The sequence below is a fragment of the Chroicocephalus ridibundus genome, chromosome 3, assembly GCF_963924245.1.
Source record: "Chroicocephalus ridibundus chromosome 3, bChrRid1.1, whole genome shotgun sequence".
Classification (NCBI taxonomy): domain Eukaryota; kingdom Metazoa; phylum Chordata; class Aves; order Charadriiformes; family Laridae; genus Chroicocephalus; species Chroicocephalus ridibundus.
In genome coordinates, this window is record NC_086286.1 from 103,617,512 (window position 1) to 103,638,571 (window position 21,060).

The 21,060-nt window shown below is 34.6% G+C and overlaps 1 protein-coding gene across 3 annotated transcripts in view; it reads right to left on the reverse strand.

Moving 5' to 3' along the window:
* The window catches only part of MCPH1 (microcephalin 1), a 136,533-nt gene that overhangs the window by 107,616 nt on the left and 7,857 nt on the right, over window positions 1-21,060 (reverse strand). For all 3 annotated transcript variants that reach the window (XM_063330339.1, XM_063330338.1, XM_063330337.1), the window contains 5 exons: window positions 20,688-20,808; window positions 20,327-20,467; window positions 18,990-19,085; window positions 15,610-16,632; window positions 9,169-9,281 (listed from right to left, as the gene is read on the reverse strand). In XM_063330339.1, the coding sequence (XP_063186409.1) occupies window positions 9,169-9,281; window positions 15,610-16,632; window positions 18,990-19,085; window positions 20,327-20,467; window positions 20,688-20,799 (1,485 nt within the window). In that variant the 5' untranslated portion in view covers window positions 20,800-20,808. The remainder of the gene's footprint in view (window positions 1-9,168; window positions 9,282-15,609; window positions 16,633-18,989; window positions 19,086-20,326; window positions 20,468-20,687; window positions 20,809-21,060) is intronic.

Genomic DNA, 21,060 nt, shown 5'->3' on the forward strand with positions numbered 1-21,060 from the left:
ATCTAAACTTTGAAACAGCTAACAGAAAATGAAAGTTCAGGTGAAGGGAGGACACTCCCACACCCCAAAAAGGTCACAAGACAGGAGAAAGAGGAACAAGGGACATCATGGGGCAAAACTATGTTACAGAGAAAACTCATACATGGAAGCAGACACATTTTAAAGACTACACTAAGGCATAAATTGATTCTGTGATTAGCACCAAATAATGTCCAATGTCTACTCCCCTTCCCAGGGGGCGTCAGGCACAGGGGTTTTTTTCCCCATCTCTCACCTTCACCAAGGTTAACAAAAATAGTTTGTACCCTTCTGTGAATAATTTCAACAAAAAATTAAGCATGATATAGGAGTGAATCTATTTAATTTGTTCAGATGTTAAAAACTGTTTGTGCTTTCATAATGATCCAATGAAGTGAACCATTTCCTTGGACAGCTGACTTATGACTGACTAAAAGCACTTCATAAAGCTTCAGCTGAGATACCCTATGCCCTAACTGTGAGATAAAAACTAAGCCACAAGGGTAGTTGGCAACAATTGAGTAGCTTCAGTGAAATTAATGGTTTGATTTTTAAGCCCTCGTCAGACATCCATTAAATTTTTTGTAACAGTGGTTGCCACCCTTCATGGAAGGTTCATTAGAAATGACATCTGCCTCAGCTACTTCATTGCAGACATCAGTGGCTCGGTTAAAACTGCTCATAATGGGTTACACATTGGACAGGCACAAAGAGACACACTTCCATTGCACAGGCTATAGGGATGTAACCATTTTATGAGAGAAAGAACCATTTTGCATCACCCAACTGTTAAATACCGGGTTTGCACAATTAACATCGCGAGATTAATTTGGATAGTTGAAGTCTTCTAGAGATTGTCAACTATACAGCAATGAGAGTGGAATTTCAAGTGAAGACACCCCTGATCACATTTGCAGCCCCTAAAAGTCAAGGTTGGATTTATGTTAGGTTTGTGTTAAGATACGAGACTGTGAACTTCAGTAAATACCCTGCTGATAAGATTGTAACCCACTTGTTTCAGATAGACAACAACCCGAGTTAAAGCTTTACTGCTCTCTAGACAATATGCTAAACAACTGAACAATACTTATTGAAGGCTTTGAGGTACAACAGCAATATTATGAAGTGTAGAATAATAATTAAAAAAGCCCCAACCACCTTTTTTATTTAATTTTTAGGATCTTGAAGGATTATGAATGAATCATAATGCACACAATTCTTTCAAAGAAGATTTTTTTGGTTGTGTGTACTTATGATCAACATCCACTGTTTTCAGCATTTCTGATTCTTTATGCTAGTAGGAAGTTGTATATCTATTAAGGAGTAATGTGATGCAATATTTTTTCCTATTTAACTGAGTCCGTATTTATATTCCTGTACTACACAGACTTTGTGAGCTCAAAATTCAATTCAACAAAGATCACACCACTAATCCATAAAACATTTAATTTCAATGTAGAAAAGAATGGTGGTATTTGTTAAATTATTTAAAAAACATGTTAATAAAGACTTGTCAAATGCTGATGAAATGGAATTTATGAAGTCTTTTGTTCGGATTGATTTACGACAATTTTCAAGAGCTGTGAAGCTATCATTGAAAAAGCAGCTCCATCAATGAAAGGATTTCCGGCCTATAGAGTCATGCCAGATACCAGTAGGTTTATGTACAGTGTTCATTTTTCCAAGAGTTAAATTTCCCAAAAAAAGAGGATCTAACCAGCAGTTGCTTTTCCTCCTGGTGGTTTCTGGTGCCAAAAGGGAAAATAGTTTCAATTTTACACTGATTCTTTGCCAAACCAGCTGCAGTCCAGTGGATTGTTTGGTTTTCTGGCACGACAGTTATGACCTCAGTGTTTAACACTGTACTCCAAAACTAGAAAATAACTGTGATTTACCAATAGAGTTAAGTTACAGCACACACACACACACACACTTTCAGCAGTGAGGTATGGATGTCTCAAGCATGGACTGTATGCTCTCACTTCTTACACAATGCTTATGCACTGTTCCTCCCACACTCTGAGCCAGAAAGAGTTACATCTGTATCTTGCACCCAAGCCTCCCTTCCACCATCAAATCCAAGAATGCCATAGAGTTTTAAAGAAAAGTATGGAGATGGTATAGGCGTACTTCAAATAACTTAATGTCCTGGTTTGAGGTCCCAGGGACACTTCGCCTAAATCATGACACTTGGGATTCTAGGATTTTCTTCTCGGTGCATATCTCTATCTATTGTTCACCATGAATAGCTCTCGAGCAATTTCCTACTTGCCGAAAAGTAATAGTAAAAAATATGTTCTCACTTCACATAAGACCTCATAAATAGTCTCTGAACCACAAGGCACCATACCTACCAATCTTCTGGAAAAAAACCCAAACAAACAACAAAACAAAACTAACAAAAAAAACAATAAAAAACCCCTACCAAAAACAAAACAGTGAATTTTTTTTTTCTTAATTCTATGCATACAAAACCCAAAACGCTCCATAACCTTAAGCCACTATTTCTTGAATAACGTTCTCAAAAAGAACCAATATGTTAATCTGCTGACTGAACAGAAATTTAGTGACAATGTTTTTAATAAAAACTCGGGCAAATTCAACTCCTGGGTCTTAACTACCCTACCTGCTAAGATGACAAACTGCAAAGTCAACCACCTCCTATATCACTGTCCTGGGACACGTTTCTAGTGTTCCAAACAGCAACTTATACAAGAGTGTGAACAGCAGCTGCAAGTGTCCCTGGGACAACAGAAAACACCCTAAACTTGACTTGAGAGGAGGTTGCGCCTTTTGCCATAGGAAGGTACTGACTTGAAAACGCACTTTTTTCAAGTTAAGAAATAGACCATAGCACTTCAGCAGGTAGTCCAGCACAGCTAGCATGAAACCTATCATAAAGAGAATGATTTCGAGGGACCTAAGACCATGAATCAGCTCCCTAGGTCCATCTACAGGAGACTTTCCTGTCAGGAATGGTAGCATCCCTAAGTGGTGATAACAAAGCTGTCGCCATTAGGACATGGCACAAAGCATGCACTGTAAGGTGCAGCAGCAGATGCCAAGAGTATGCCTTGGCTTCTGTTCTGGAAGCCCTCAACTAGTTGTGGAAGAAGTGTGGGGGACAAATTCACTAGCTGGACAAAGTCCAGAACCAGAACTGCCTTGCAAAGGCTGAGCTAAAATACTCATGAGATTAAACATACCACAGGACTTCTAAAACTGTCTCAATCTATGGGATACAAAGGCGTCCTTTACAGTGCTACCCTCTGAAAAACTTAAGCATGACCAGTAAGTATTAAGTCACAGGCAGTATTTTGAGACTGTGGTTTTCAAATATTTACTAAGAATATTTTTCAGTGATTTTAGCTATCTCATTTTAGCCTTGCTGATACTCATTTTAGTTTTTCCTATACATCACTCTTAGAGCATTCAATATTTTTTAAATCCATTACGCCAATATGAAGTTCTTAGATTTTTTTCATTACTTAACTTTATACCAAAAGAAAGAAAAGCAGTATGTTATCAAATGAGTATCTGCATATTCCACTTATACAAAACAAATACTAACACTACTTATTGATATGACATTTTGTTCTCAAATGCTAATATTATTACAAAACCCGAACATTTGGAACACACAAATGACCACAGCTATATTCTGGATATAGCTATAGTGTAAGCTATGTCTTGCCAGCAAAAATAAAACTTTCTTGTTGGATTTCAATGTCCCATTCAGTAGCATATTTCAGGCACTCCAAGGAAGCAAATTTTCTGCAGTGATGTATAACATTAGATCCTTTGATCACTAGACACTTTCAAAGTTACTTCTCCCACAATGTGGTCTGCTCAAAAGCTTCTTTACTAACAACTTGTTTCTTCAACTTTATGTTGAGTCATCTAGATAACTACAGTTTAACAACAATCAGCTATTCTGTTGTTACCAGCTAGAGCTGGTCAGATACTTTCAGGATTACTTCACGTAAGATGAGACATCTTGTGAATAAGAAACATTCTAGGATCAAATCAGATATGCATAAAATCAAAGCACCAGACATTTGGTCAATACCATAAAAATTAATTGATGGTACCATGCAAGCACTCTTACAATTTGTAGTTCCAATCACTCATCTCTACACTGAGAAACAATCAATTTGAATAATTGTCAATGACCACCTGTTCACCACCCCCACTACATCAAGTATTTTCCCCAGACCATAAACGTGTACATACATAGTCCCAGTTTTGTCACTGTTAACTGTAAATAAGCTTGCATGCTTCCACCTTGTATAATTCACACTAGTTTAACATTCATTTGCAGCTTGAAGTCAGTAACATTTCAAGTATCAGTGTTTAAAATATGTACCTATTCAAAGCAACTACAAAATCAAAATTGTAAGGAAAACATAAAAAGATGTTGTCCACTGAAGAGATACAATGTGTTTAAGACAATCTACAAATGCACATATCAAATATAGACATAAAGTTACTTTCTTGAATTTCTGGCAAGACACTTCATTCTTCATAGTTATGTATTTTTCAGGATATTAAAATTTGTTTTGCTATGAATAAAATATTTTCAAAAAGGATTTTGATAACAGGATCTAACAATGATCTGTTTCACACTAATTGTTCCACAGCATGAGGTTGGATTCTTTGTAAAATTTCCTCTTCTCTGAAAAATCTCTCAAATTCAGTGTTGATAACTTTACTTTCACACAAATCCAAGCGCTACAGAAACACAAGCCAAGATGAATCTGTTTAAAAACAAAACTGACAGAATTTCAGTTAAGTCCATACTGTCTTCTCTGTGAAAATATGGTTTTAATCATCCCTTATGATATTTAACTGTTTTTTTCCATGTTTGAAGAGTTTGTTCTATTCCCTTAGAAGACAGTATTTTAAAGGTTTTTTTTATTTTAAAATTCATTCCAATTGCATTTCTCGTGATGTGATACTGTTAGATCCTTTAAAAGATATCTATCATGCCTCATATCCTTCTAAAAATATGAAACAACTTTTTAATGGAATAAAAATAGCAGTTAACTGGATATTCACAATGAGTCTTCCTCTGATCTATTTAAAGTACAAAATGTTTACATTAATGATATATGTAATAAGTGTTGTGATAAATGTAAACACTGTAACTAATTTGTTTGAACACAGTTTTGGCTTTATGATTTTTAGCTATTTCACTTCGTCCTCCCTATGCAAAGCAACAAAGAACTATTTACTTAATTCCATGGAATAATTAAAAAATGCATCACAATGCATAAGGGGTTTCTTTTATCCCTGCAATCTAGTATCATCAACTTAGATTTCTAGACCAGGGAAGCCACCTGCTGACATTCATAGGCATTAATCCACATTAATCCTTACCAGATTTGCATGAGAAGAATCTCGAACTATGCTCAGTTATGGGTTGTCATGTCTCAAACCCAAGCATTTCAAACCTATACGCCAGTTTTGTAAATCTACCTTTATGTGCTGCATTTGAATATGTACGACACACCAAAACTCCTGGGGTTTTTTTTGGGTGGTTGGGTTTTTTTAAATCAAAAAAAGCTTGTTCCTGATGCCATTAAAAATTCCTGAAAAATCTTACTTATCTTCCCCCAACGTGCCTGCAGCTGCCATTATAAACTGCTCTGTCTTCATGGTTTTTGTTAGTTGGCAGTACAATTTTAGATAACTGATTAGAAGTCTACCATGTTAAGAGTACAATAAGCATCACCATATAAATAGCATAGATAAAGAATGAAAATATGAATACTTGTAATCTAAAATTGTGATATAGAAGTATCTGAACAAAGTCATTCATGATTTTAACTTCAGCTAAAACAATATACAAGAAACTCAACCTGCATGAGGTTTTGAAGAAAACAAATGCATAACATAACAGCACAGCAGAGAAATACAGAATCTACAGCTTGATTTATATTAGATTAACGAAATGACAAACAACAAATCAAAATAACCACGGAAGTACATAATGTTAACACTTATTCCTGGTCATATTTCCTACAGATACTTTTGTATGGCTTTTTAAAAAATGTACCATCACACAGTGAACCCCAAATGACGATTCCATGATTCTAAATGCCTTCGGACATGCCTTCACTGGAGTGAACGAGTTATAATCGTAGTGTTCACTGCAGTGTACGCTGTAGTGAATGACTTATAAGTAAAGTACTCTAAAAAGTTTCAGTGCAGACATTGTATAGCAATTATATTCAGCAAATGTCTAAAATGTTTTTAAAGAGGTATTAGATTTCAAACTCTTTTTCTGTGAAAAAAAAACCTAACTGCAATTTACTGCTTCCCAAATGAAGATTCAGACTTATAGCTAAGTAATGAATTTAACACATTACATTTATAACAGATTCCCAGACCACCAACAATACGATCTGAAGCCTCATATTGGAATTATTCAGTACAAAACTGTATATACTCTACAATGACTATGATTTATAGGTTTGGGGTTTTTTGCTTTTTTGGTTGGTTTTTTTTTTTTTCCATTTTTTTAGATATAAAAGATCTGGAGATTCACATAATCACATTTCTGGAAACATTAGTCCATTAAAATAGCTAGGAAATGCCCTTTCTTTTGCATTTGTATTTTTAACATTAATTTTAAGATTTAAATAAACATTAGAAAATTCTTCACAATATTATGATTCAGGGAAATAATTTTTAAAAATATTTGTGCTATTTCATAAACTTTTTGCTTTGGGCACAGGAAACAAACTAAATTTTACAACTTAGCTTCACTTTCACTTTGTCAAACATTAGCAAAATGTTGCAATATTCAAGCTGCAGCCATTGAAAAAAGCGTTTATTAAAAATTCGTCTGTTTGGTTGTTTTTAAAAAGCTTCAAGAATATATTGTGACTAGTAATAGAGAAGCTTTACAACTTAATGCTTTACAAAAATTTAGATAATCAGTCTGATTTTGTTCAAAACAACATCCTCTTAAAATTGCTTCACTAAATTTCCTAGAGATCTCCAACATTGGCTTCATATATTTTGCATGTATGTATGCATACAAACAATAGAAAATAGACTTTAAAAAGACTTATTCATAAACATTTAATATATATTAACAGACAATTGCTCAAGGAAAAGATAAAGTAAAATTTTTCAGTGCAACTGAATTTTCTGGTTGCCAAACTGGTTAAATCACATAAAATCTTTATGTGACGTTCTTTTTATGTTTCAATCAATAAACCCCAACCCAACATTGTCTCTATGTGAATTTGCACAGCCAAACTGCTACTGGAAACCTTTAAACTATTAAAAAAAAAAAAAAAAAAAAAAAGAAAAGCATTCATGACACGAAAGTATGCACTGCTATGTTATTGCCATTGGAGTCAAATTGTATTATCAACAGGCTGAAACAGATGAAGGAAGCCGTCTCAAAACACTGAACGAGAATTTTCTCCGCCTACTACTTAGCTTTTGCTACTTAAACACCTCACGGGGCATGCTTTGGCAAGAGAAAGACATCACCTTTGACTGCAAGACCAGTATTTGGCCCCTGGTTTGAAAAAGGGGAACATTAAAAAAGAACTTCATATTGTTTTTTTGCCTCTTCAGTATGTAACAGTTATGTTGGGATCTTTTCTTAAGAGAAATGAAATAAAACCTGGCACTATTGTATAATGCTCTTGTAGCATAATTATACAGCAGAAGGAGTCAGTACCAACAAATCTGGTAAATCTCCAAGCACTGTTTCTGCGACAGCCTTAGGAAGAGCCATTGACTATGGATATACATTTAGCAGCTTTAGTCAGGTTTCTGTGGCAGGAAATGAAACTGTTCTGGATAAGTGCTTTAGCCTAAAAGTAGACTTATAATGTTTCTACTCATGGATCTAGAGCGAAGTTGATTTATGCATGCTATATAATACTTACACTTATTGGTTATACAAATAAAATATATGTATATATTTAGGAAAAAAGTAAACAAATACTTCAGAAAAGTAACAAGCAGTAAGATGCGGGCAAGAAGTGAAATAATAATTTTAAGCCAGATCACTGGTCCATGCAGATTGATATCCCACCTTCAGGATGTTTAAAAGGTTGAACAGCCTAGTGACTGCACCTGCTCAGAACTTCTACATATAAGAGGATCAAAATCTGTGATCAATCTCTCTGAAACTCCACCAATAGCTACCAAGAAAACACCTGCCTAATTTATTTCGTATAATTAATTACCCCAGACAACTTTTAGTGCTTTAGGACTTCCCATTCTCAAAATAATTCATTGCTCATTTTCATTGTATGACTTACTGATAAAAAGAACTATTTGTTGTCCTGATCACAGAATGACAGAATGGTAGGGGTTGGAAGGGACCTCTGGAGATCACCTAGTCCAACCCCCTGCCAGAGCAGGGTCACCCAGAGCAGGTTGCACAGGAACGCGTCCAGGCAGGTTTTGAATGTCTCCAGAGACGGAGACTCCACCACCTCTCTGGGCAGCCTGTTCCAGTGCTCTGCCACCCTCAGTCCAGTCCCCTAATCATCTTGGTAGCCCTTTGCTGCACCCTCTCCAGCAGTTCCCTGTCCTTCTTGAACCAGGGAGCCCAGAACTGGACACAGCACTCCAATCAGTTTTATATTCATTTTGAACAAAACTTTTAGAAAGGAAAAACATAATCCTCTCACCTATATTTTTGCATCCAAATTGTGCTCAAATAGTAAATTAAGAAATTTAGCTTTACTTGAACCTAAAAGAAAATACTGAATAAACCTTTATCCTGCAATCCTGCAGAAACATCCACTGGAGATGATCAACTATAAAACAAACAAACAAAACCCCCGTGTAGTAACTCCTCCAAAAAGGTTAGGCATGTTTTCAGGTTACTTCAGCGGCTTTTCAACTAAAACAGTTTAAGCAGGCTTACCAACCTCCTTTACAATGTCAACCCGGCACAACTCTACCACCCCAAGTTACCAGAAAGCTGAGTTCCATGGTTATACATATCATCTTTGAACACCATTCCTATAACATTTCAAGGAAAGTGAGATTCAGAAAAGTTTTTAAGTTGATAGTGCATAAAGAATGCATTTCATTTTTTGTACAAAGGCACTCAGTGATTTTTCACGAAAAAGAAAGAGCTTAACAAACAATATGTCCAATTAAACTGACCTTTTGGAGTCTTCTATTTTTTCTTAACCCCCCATTGCGCTTATTCTTTTGTTCATTAAAAACTTCGAGAGAGCCAGCAGTAACATGACACTCTGAAACTTCATTTTCATCACCTAGGAACCAAGTGTATTATAAATTTAGAAACTTGGAATGAAAAATGCAATCTTGTGAAATGAAACTGCCACCAATTATTTTATAACAGCACGTAGAGCTACGAACAATTAAGATACCTAAGTTAGTAATTTGTACCAGTTATTTTTCCATTGTATTTCATTTATGGAAAAAAGAATGACGTTCAGGCATCTGACTTCATCTTTCAGTAGGCTGATCTTGTAAATAAACTAGCTGTAGAACTCCCAATTTCCAATATTTTGAAAACCATACATTAACCACATGTACAGAATCAGCTAAATTGCTTTCTATTTATTACAACATTTGCAGTTTGTCTGAATACAGAGTTGTTTTGAGAGGTTGAAGCAGTAGTGGCTACATTTTTCCTTTCTTATTGAAATGTCAATGCTTTCAGTACACACTGCGTTTATCTCAAATGACATGAAGGTCTGAAACATGTTTTCAAACAGCACTTCGCAAGCAAATTTAGCAAGCTGTTAGCAGGCATGCAGTACATCAGTGTAATTATTTAGAAAAAGGCACCATCCAAAGAATGTACTCTAATTTGGCTGCCAAAAAGCTGTACTTTTCACCACCTATTTTGTGAATTAACATATATTTAATTCTTCAACACTGTCAGGATGGTTTTATAAGCACTAAATAATAAACTTTTTAATAATTTGATAACTTAGGCTGTATAAGAAGGAAAACTTTGATCTATCTTTTGATCAATGAAGTTTTAATTACCGAAAATTTAAGTAGATAATTTCTTTCAAATTTAATTTGATGGAGTCTACTTCAGAACATTCGTAAATTTTTCATTTCAAAGAAATGCATGAGACCAGTTAAAGTTTAATAATTAGTGGCCTAAAAATGAAAAGTGCCCTAAATTCAGCTCCTCCCAAATAAGCTGCTTCTCATTACTTTTGGAAAATACTGAAGGGTACTATCCATATTTACTAGTCTGACTGTATACATAACTAAGAATAATTTGTTTTTCCTGTCAGTTACTTGAACTCTTAATCCTTGAGATGACAGATCAACAACAAAAAAAATTCCAGCACAACAAATGATGACTGATTTTCCATTACCGATTACTTTTAAAAAATTTTAAAATTATAGCCTGTAAACTAGTCAAAATTTCATCACTTCTTCACACTAAAGTTGCAAGTTTCATGCTAAATTACACAATGGTACTGTAATTTTTGTGCAATACAAGTAAACCTGGCTTTCAGGTAAAATCATTAACTTAAATGCAATATTTAAACACAAAGTGTCATTTAACAAAGGGAGAACTAATTACTTAACTATGTTGATTTTATTTGGTATTGCACCAACGCTCATCATCTTCAACCACAGAGCAAGACTGATGGCAAGTGGAACAGGAGAAAAGATCTTGCCACACAGTAGAAAAAAAGCTAAGAAATTTAAATTTAACTCTTTTTACTTGGAAAAAAAGATTATTTTAAACATGTATTTTGAATCTTAAAAACAAAATCCATGACAGGACTGCAAAGGATGCCAGGAGATCGTCAACTCCATTGCTTTACCCCTAGCAGATGGGGGTAAAGCAACGTACGCGTCCCTTAGCTTCCAGTAAGTCAGTTCAGTCACTGTAAAAGGATGATCTACTGTTTCGGGTTTTTCTGGAGAGGTGGCTTGGCAGGCGCAGTAAGAAGTGGTGCAATGTTGCTTTTGCCACTCATGATCCAAAGGCTCAAGCTCCGCAATTAAAGTCTCCGCTCCACTCGCAAGTAAAGTCTCAAGAGGCGTATGCTCCGACCTCTTTCCAGTAAGGGTTCACTCTCATTGGTTCCTCATATTTACAGGAAAGCAGGAACAGGGCACGACATCCGTCATCTCTGATTATCAAATTGGGGGTCTTATGTATTACATAAATAAGGACTATTCTTTGCAATCCCCTTCCTACTTCTTTCTCCTGACTATCAGGACTTCTCAAGCACTTGCCAGCTTTTCCATCCTGTAGGTCTCAAGCTTCACTGTCTATTGTATTTTTCCTCACGATTGCTTCGTTTTAAAGCAGTTGCTCAGGCACAAGTAAGGAAAAGCTACCAAAGATGAAAAATCCTAGGGTATTTCAGATAAAGTCAACAAAACTTTTTGAAGCAATTCCACCCACTGTTAGTTATCCCTAAATTTAGCTCAAATACGAAGGTAACTCATGCCACTGTGGTCCATTAGAGCCCCTAAATTATTTTCTAAAGCATTGCTTAATGACCAGTATCAATCAACAATCCTGATAGCCCCCTGAAGTATTATAACAAATTAGAGCGACTTCAATTTGCAATTTAAGCTGCTACTTATTCATGATCATTTATCATCAGTGAGAAGTTTTGAACCAGAATACTATCTTCAAAATTCCATTTGATATTTCCTTTGAGTTAAAAAGCAATGCAATGATTAGGCACTATGAACGAGTTTTGTTCAATCAAATTAATCGTGTCTATCTAATAAAAATTTTATCTATAGTGTTCCACTTTAAGAATATCATAATGAAGTGTCACTGAAATTAAGCCATATCATATCTACTATTTTGTACTTATCCACAGTTTTTTACCCCAACAATCAAGAAAGTAAGTTTGAATTTGTCATGATTAGTAATCCTTCAGGTATGTATGGACAGAATATTTAATAACTTGTGGCGTTATTATTATTATTGTAGTTATTATTCCAGCATGGGCAAATACCAAGTTTTTGCTATTCAGAACACAATTTCCTCAAGTATTCTGAAAGCTTCTGTGCTCACCAGATTTTCAAAGAGAACCTGTTAATGCTTTAGAACAATTTTACCTAATTAGTTCTACACTCTAGGACAAGCGTCATCAGGCTTTGTAAATTTGACTACATCAAAATAATCCTCAACCTGTTCCTCTGTTCAGAAAAATGTGTCCTCTTTTGTTTTAATAATTAGTTACAATTAATTTTTTTTTTTTGAAGATAAACAAAACAAGGAAGAAACAGTTTTCTTCTTTATCCCTCATTTATTTTTTAAAAAGACATAATAACATTTCAATAGAGGACATCATATTTATAGTGAGCTTGTCTTCTTCCAAAACTGAAGAAAAAAGAAAAGGCACATCAAATCTAAGGAAGTCTTCACATGTGTGTTTTTAAAGACATAAACAGTATTTAAGCAGCATTAAACACCTAGCACCTCAGGTAAAACTCATTCATCTAAACTGAACTTAATTATTTTTGCACCAAATAACAGAATGATATTCCAAATTCCCCATCTTAACATTTAACGACATTCGTTACACTCCAGTGGGTCTTAGTTTATGTCTTTTGACCAAATAAGATAGTATTTGCCTCCCACATTCACCTTAAATACCTAAAATTCATTTAGCTCAGCCTTAAGTTCATTTTTAAGACTGGAAGTAATACTAAGTCCGAGTTCAAATTTCTAAATGATTTTAGGATGATAAAACCTTACAAGAGCGTACTCTTGCATTCATTGCCCAATATTACTTATTGTTTTACCTTTCAGACAAAAAGTCACAGGAATTCATCAAATCTGAGCAAGTAGTGGCATTCTAAACCATGTGGTTCAAATGCCAACTTACCCTACCATCAGTCCTACTAAAAAAGTTGTAAGCCGATTGCTTTACTTTCAAATGTAGTCAATTTACAACATCAACGGCAAAGAAGTTCTTAGACTCTTCTAGTAACGTAGATCAATAACTTTTACAAAAGACAGTATTATTGCATTTCCACAACCTTACACTCATGATAGAGAAAAGCCACCATTTTCCCCACTTTGTAACTGCTAAAAATTTAGACATTGACACACAAAACCCAGTTACACAGCACTTATTGATTAGAGAGCACTGAAATTTAACAGGTATGGCCGGTTTAATCAGAAGGGCATAAAATTTATTTCATCTCCAGAAACAAAGCTGAAAAAGAAAAAGTGAATCTGAATAGCAGAGCGTCTTTTAATAGTCTTATAAAGCCTAATTAATTTCAACTCTTATATCTGTGACAGTTCTCTACTTGATTCATGACTTGGAGTAAGATGAAAATAAGTAGCTATGTTTATGCCTGTGCTGGGCAATTGGGCAACCTTGAGTATACCCTACAAAGGGCCTTGAAGTTTGCTACAACATAAACATTAGTATTTGAAAAGTTAGTTTCAGATTAGCCTGCATATTACACTTCTACTTTAAATTCAAACGTTCCAAGTAGTCTGTGGAGAGAAAGCTTATCTAATCCTACTTCTTGTCATTAAAGACACTGGGTAAGAGTGCCACTGACCTAAAATGACTAGGAAAAAAATGGGCAAGAAAAATATTTGATATTTAAAATATATACAGATATAATTAAATTTTATATGGATACTTGATTACTCCTAACTGTATATATGTGATGAGTGAAAAGAATTATTTAGCTTTTAAAAATATTATGCCATATTTACCAGTTTTCAATTCACATACAACATACAGAAAACCAGCAATTTACTATTTATTTACTAATTAACAGGGACAACAAATAACTTACATTCAAGCAAAGAAAAAAAGGAAATATTAAACCTATATTTAATAAAAATCAATTATGCCATCATACAGTGTCACAGTAGTAAGTTTAAAACAAGATTTCCATTTCTTTCCACAGAACCTGCATTATCAGGGAAAAATATGACTCATCTTTCATTATTGACTCCCTCCAGTTTTAAGTGAGCTCATTTGAGCTGGGAAACTTCAGGTTCTACTTGAATACACAATAGATGCACAAAGCAGAATACATTATACTTGGGAAAATGGCCATCACTGATATATCACAAATACTATTAAAAACACTAGAAATACAAATTGAGACTTACAGAAGTTCATAAGAAAAAGAATAAAAAGTATAAACACTGGATAACTTTTGTTTGATGAATACTGTTCCCTTTTCCTCTCCTCCAAAATCTGTTATCTTAAACAAGTTGTCCAGTAAGAAAATAAAAACATAACATGCTAGAACATTGATCATGATTTAATCATTAAAATTTAAAAGTTAGAATTAACTCTAAAATTAACTGGCATACCTAAGTTTAAAAGTACTAAACATTTTCTCCTTCCCTTTTTGTTTCCATGATTGTTTAATGAAAAACAGACTGTTCTTTGACATTAAGAAATACATAATTTAAGGATCACCTTCTAGTGCATTGCCACATGGCAAAACACACATACAGTGGGTACATACATTTATAGGTGTACATTTATTCTTGTATAACATACACTGGCATCAACTTTTTTTTTTACTGTCTTATAATGATGCACTTGAGGTATTAAAATACAGATGTAGTGAACGCAAACTAGCAGCTCACAGTTCAGCAACTTATTACGCACAGGTATAGTCACAGTCAGCATTCAGCAGTTCCCCTGGATGATTTCGTAAGTCTGATACCAAGTTTGTTGAGCCCTTTAAGTTAATAATTAATTTTATATAATTCATTCTTGCAGTGCTGCAGAATTTTCTAGGGAAAACAAATGACTAAAACATACAATTATAATTACAAATATTTAACCCTATGTAAAGCTTGACAAACAGAGCTGAAAATATCAAAATCTGAAAGTGATTACCCCAATGCAAGTTAGGAACATTTTTCAGGAAAGTTCTAGTATACATTTACATTGAAATAACTTAGGCTAAGCCAACATGAAAACGCTCAAATATAAAAAATACTCTTAAAATTATTTTTAAAAACTAAGATCAGTCCAATATAAAAAAGCGATGTTGAAAAAGATGCTTACATTGCAACTCTTCCCTCAAATGCCTTAATCTTCATCATAGCACAAGTTCGAAATTGCTAACTCAAATATTTTTTGCACTATGGATTTTATGCCCTTAACTGCAATTAATCTAAAGCAGCAGTTTTAATTTGTGAAATAAAAATAATTTGAACAAGGGGCCCTATGATGAGGAGTTACTTATAAACAATTAAATGTTATGGTGCTCTTGTAAAAACAGACAGACCTGGGTTTCTTGAACAGATTTTGAAGAGCAGCATAAAGTTTACAGAATACCAAGCACTGAGGGAAAGGAAGGCTCACATTACTTTTGTGGCATTTTGCGAGCAGTTTCCTTATCTCTTGTGACTTCTTTGTGTTTGTAATATACGGGAAAACAAATGGGTGTTCTTTTAGATCCTATGCACTCATTTATTTTACTCAAAAATGAAGTCAGTACTGCAGCATTCTCTTCTTTTGGTGTAATTCTGCAATATTTTTCCCTTGGGAATGTCAGTTCATTTTGCAATTTAGTTGCATGAGTATATCTAATGCAGTATGATATCTTTTCATTTTCCAGCTCTATGTAGCGACTTACCATTTGTATGAGTACAGTAATTCACATTGGTTCTGTAGGATTTCTCATGAGCATTCTGAAACATCCTATTCACATCATCAGAATCTAGAGCTTCTGCAGTGTCAGCTTTTTTATCACCTGATATACAATTTAATGGCACATTTCCAGGAAGCTCAGCTGGTTTGAAGTTTGTCTTTACTGGAATAACATTTGCTGAAATAGACTTTTTCCTACTTTTCTTGGAAGAATTACGTGGCTTACAGAAACTCGCATCAAGTGAGTCTATGCTTGTAAAAGTCTTTTTGCAAGAAACTTCAGGAGGATTTGGTGATTCCTTTGGTATTTGTACCTCTACTTCCTTTTCATTCAAATTAGATGATGAAAAGAAGTCTTCATAAGAAGCCTCTTCAGCACAAAAAGACTTGCTATATGTAGTAATTGCTTGCAAGAACTCTTTAGACCCTGATGCACCCAATTCTGAGGTAGCCAGTTTCAAACTAGGTAGTGTCTGTAGCTTCTTCCTCTTCTTGTCTCCAAGAACACAATCATTTTTGTCAACAGGGAAGCTTCTATCCAATGAACATGTATTTAAGTCTTCACTATTCATAGGTGAACTAGAGAGACCATCAATCAAAGAAGGAACGATACTTAACTTGACTATTTTTTTGGAAGGAGTACTATGACCCAAGCCCTTGATTTGGAGAAGAGAGCTTTCATTTGCAACTGAAGTAGTCATGCTATTTTCATCCTTCTGATTTTTCTTTGGAAACTTTTTTAGATCTTTCTTTTCTGAGGACAATTTATCAACCAAAGCGCACTGCAAAATTTGTTCCCTTCTTAAGCTTCTTCTGCTATGTTGTTTTGGTGTTAAGCTCTTCTGCTCATAGCTATGTGAGACAGAATTCACTGATGCACTCATGGATACATGAATATCAGGCCAAGTATCACAGGTGTGTTTTACTACCTCTGTTTTCTGTCTCTTTAATTTATCAGTTCCCCAAAGATAATCATAACTTGAGTTCAAGCAGTCTTCCATTTGTTCTCCTGCAACATATGAGAAGTGGCAATATGAATGTATTTAACAAAACAGGAAGAGTACCAATTTCTTAGTAAAATACACATGAAATTACTAAAAGAAGAAAGCAAGGTTTTCGTCACTCCTCTGGATATTTTATGGCAAGTAATCAAAACTAAACAGAAAGTGGATTAGAAACAAAGCACATTCTATATTGACAAGATGCTACAATAGCTTTAGCTGTTGTATCTTCTTATGTGGTAATAAGTACCCATGATATCTGTTCTGCTTTCTTGAAACAAAGCAGCAGAGCAACGCCCTTTTACATCTATGGAGAAAAGCAGCAAGATTTTACATTGATAAAGCTAGCTGTAGCAATACCAATAGTCATTGTCACTACCACAGCATTACCAACACCTTGTAGTTTTTGCAGTTAAGATGAAATTAAATACAACATCACAGTATTATACCACATACATCAACACAATGTATTAAAAATAATTACAATGTAGAAAAATATATCATTTCTTGTAGCTATTCATATGAGATGTTTTTGGGGGTAGTGATACACCGAATCTATTCAAAACTCTTCACAATAAATTCCACTGAAACAGGCTAGCATCTCTGATTATTTGGAATCCATTTTTTTTTAAATCTTGTCCTACGATCTGATTATTGCAATAGACGCTTTTGTTTAAATACACACTGAGTGCAAAGTTTCAGCAATACTCCTTCTGTAAGCGCTCCTGTTGGTTTGGGGGGAAGTCTTGATCTTATTTTTTTACAAAATATAAATAATATTTTTAAACATATGGTGTAGCTAGCTAAATTAAGAAAAATGAAATACATGGAGATAAAAGGAGAAGTTTCACATGACATGATCAGACTCCCATATTGACAATTGGAAGTCTTAACTTTGATCCTCAAATTAAACTGAATTATTGAACTTTTTAAACTATTATTAACCAACACACTCTCATGTATCTCACAAGAACAAACAAAATGGCTACTGTCACAGAGCAGAGACCAAAACTACGCTGAATATTGTCATAGGATGTGGAGGTCTGTTCTTAATGTAAAATTAAATTGCTCAGTTGTAATACTGGAGGGACATACTCAAGGTAAAGCTCTCAAGTCACGATGTTCAACCTCATCAGCACACAACTAATTTATCAAAATAAAAGTTTGTTGGCATAGCTATGCTACTTCCAGTATTATGCTACTACTCCTCGCTAACACTGCATGAAGACGTACCAAGGTGTCTCAGGCTACAAGATGCCACCCCTGCTCTCATGTAAGCCATCATGACAGAATTCCTGTCTGATGTCAACAAAATACAACACTTGAAAAGAGCACGAGGTACAGCTTACTGTTGCAGTAGAACAGAGAGTACGCAGACTGTGCAATGACGCTCATTATGAATTCTAAAGACTGTCTTCTCCTTACCTTTCTACTGAGATCAAACACCAGCATCTGACTTCAGCTTTTTGCTCATTTGACTGACAGAAGACATGAGGTCTGATGTACATACCCAATGCATACATGATTAATGCTGTTGATGCCCACTGACATAACTCAACTATGCCAAACCACAGGAACAAACCCCTAACTTTGAGAATAAGTACCTTGATAACAAACTGCTTGAATTCATCTGCAACCATAAAACATTTTAAAAGCCAATTTACTTTTGTTATTTCTTCAATCCCTGAATACTTAAGCTGGAAAACACATTAGGTTTCCTTTTAAATTCAAGTTTTTTGATTGAAAATTGGAACACATTTCAGTTCTGAGGTCTCTCTCTCTTTCAGTTCTCTTTTTTTGCTTTCCACATCACACTGTTTCACGTGCACTCTGTATTCTAGACAAGATTACTGTAAGAACAGAGAAGACTGACAACATGCCAGGACAAGAAGCCATTAATGGGGAATGGTGTGAAGAGAGAGGCAAAGTTGAGGCAAACAACACAGCAGTAAGGAACACATTTACCCAATATGATTCCTCATGCTCCATTTTCCTTGAATTCTTACTTCTACATACTTTGCCAGTTAAGAAAAACTAAAATAATTCAGCTTTAAATATAAATGACAAATATATGCAGTTCTCATTTCAGTATACCATACTTTCCAAAACAAGATATACAGGCCATGTATTATTTGGTGAAACACTGGAACAGGTTGCCCAGAGAGATGGTGGAGGCCCCATCCCTGGCGACATTCAAGGCCAGGCTTGATGAGGCTCTGAGCAACCTGATCTAGTTGAAGATGTCCCTGCTTACTGCAGGGGGGTTGGACTAGACCACCTTTAAAAGTCCCTTCCAACCCAACACATTCTATGATTCTATGATTCTATTTTTAATTTCTGTAATATAAAAAGTTGTGTTAGTTACCTGGTAACAATGTATCTTCTGAATTAGTTAAGAGACAAGTAGACAGCGGGCAGTCTCCTGGTGAACTGCGTGGAGGTATTTGAGACATTTGTGAAGCTAGGAATTTGTAAATAATAAACTAGTTAGCCCTATTTGCAGACATACAAATTTCCACACCATCTATTCATATTTCAAAACAGCTCAATTGTAAGAGACAGCTCATTGCTTTCCCAACTAACTATAACCATATAAATAACTACAGATTGCTCGAGAGTATCTCACATTTATATACTAACAAAAAGCTATTAGATATTTTACAGTTTTAAGCAAAGTTTTTCTAGATACCTCAGCATCACATTTTTCTGCAAATAAAGAATGACGGCAAACCATTTAGAAAATATTATAGACCTTCCCAAGCCAGCTGAGGCATTTTACTAAAGAATCTGTCAAATCCTGTAATTAGCAGCAAAGCCTTCATCTAGCAGAAATGCTTTTCAAAATGTTTGAAGGTATTACCTTAAAACTCAAAGAGAAAACAAATACAAGCCATGCAAAAATAAGTAAGATTTAAATTTGCATGCACGTATCACTGGTTCTTTACTTTCTTCCCACAACTGTTTTTGAAATTATAAACTGACAGTCTAGTTGACATAGACATCTTAATACTTCAAATACTACAGATTCCCTCCCCCTCAAAAGATGCTCCATATTTCAAGACTTTTTATAATAACTGGCAAAACCTAATGACTTAGACCTCAATACTTTCACAGTAGGCAAAGCAAACACACAAAAAAATATTTGAAAACTGCAATCTAGATTTAATTCACCAGGATCTGCATTTTGAAATCAACCAGATTTATTCAGTTAGGTAACTCAAATTCAGTTATTTTTTTAAAGCCTGTTCTTCAGTACCTGGACAGATGTCTCATCAATTTTGGACTCCTTTTTAAACTGTTGGCCAGGAAGTAATAACATTACAATCTTTGTCAAGTACAGCATTCACATTAACAGGAAATAAGATTTAGAGCATTGCTGCAATGTTTGACCAAGTCACGATAATACCAATTTACATGTTTAGAGTCCAGCTTAAATACTAGTCTTCTTGAGCAGTCCAGTGATTAAGAAATTCCTTTTTGCGATCACTGTCTTGCATGACTTCTTGTGCTTTTAAACAGAGAGAAACTAAAAGCTAAAGCATTCACACCTACTTGAAACATGGGAAGAAGGGAAGACATGCAATCAAGTAAGATATGAAAAAGATTCTGAAGGCCAGAGCAAGATAAGTACAACAAAAATTCATCAATAAAGATGGTAATCATTTGTGCATGTTCATGGATAAATAAAATATAACTTCTTACCAGTAGGAGAAAGATTTTCTCTTTTTTCCTTCATGTCCTTTATTCTTCTTTTCATTGCACTGCATTGATCTTTTATCTTATTAACAGGGCTGTATCCAAGCAAACCATTGTCTTCAAATAGTAAAACTGGTACATCATTTTCTACACAAAGAAATTGCATTTGGACATTAATATTTATATGCCTCAATACCACAAACTTGCAAAGAACTCTGTAAAAATTAAGTCAGCTTTATTCCTATGGTGAGATGCACAAAGGTTAAAAAAAAATGAAAACAGAAAAAAAAACAAAAACCCAAAACCCATCAAGCGCTTTAAAGAAATAACTTAGGATAGTTGAATCTTAGTCCAAAGTAGGTCTTACCAGCATTAATTGCTGTCTTTTGTACAGCTAATTCTTTAGCCATCTGGTCCAGTCTTCTCTGCATCTTTCTATCATTTTCTGGAGTTCTTTCAACGAAGTCTTTTGGCTGCATACATTTGTGCTACAAGACACACAAAACTATTAATTACATGGTATAAAACTGCCAGAAGTAACTATGCTTTGCCTACTACTTTATCACAATTATTTATTACCAGTGTTTATGCTACTTATTATCACCTCCTTGAGATTCACAGATAATCACAGAAGTTAACATTTTCCAAAGTGAACTTTAATATGAAATAAGAAAGCACCTAACAGATTTTTTTTAGGTTAGATTTTAGTAAAAAGGAGACTAAGTCACCATCTTTTCTTT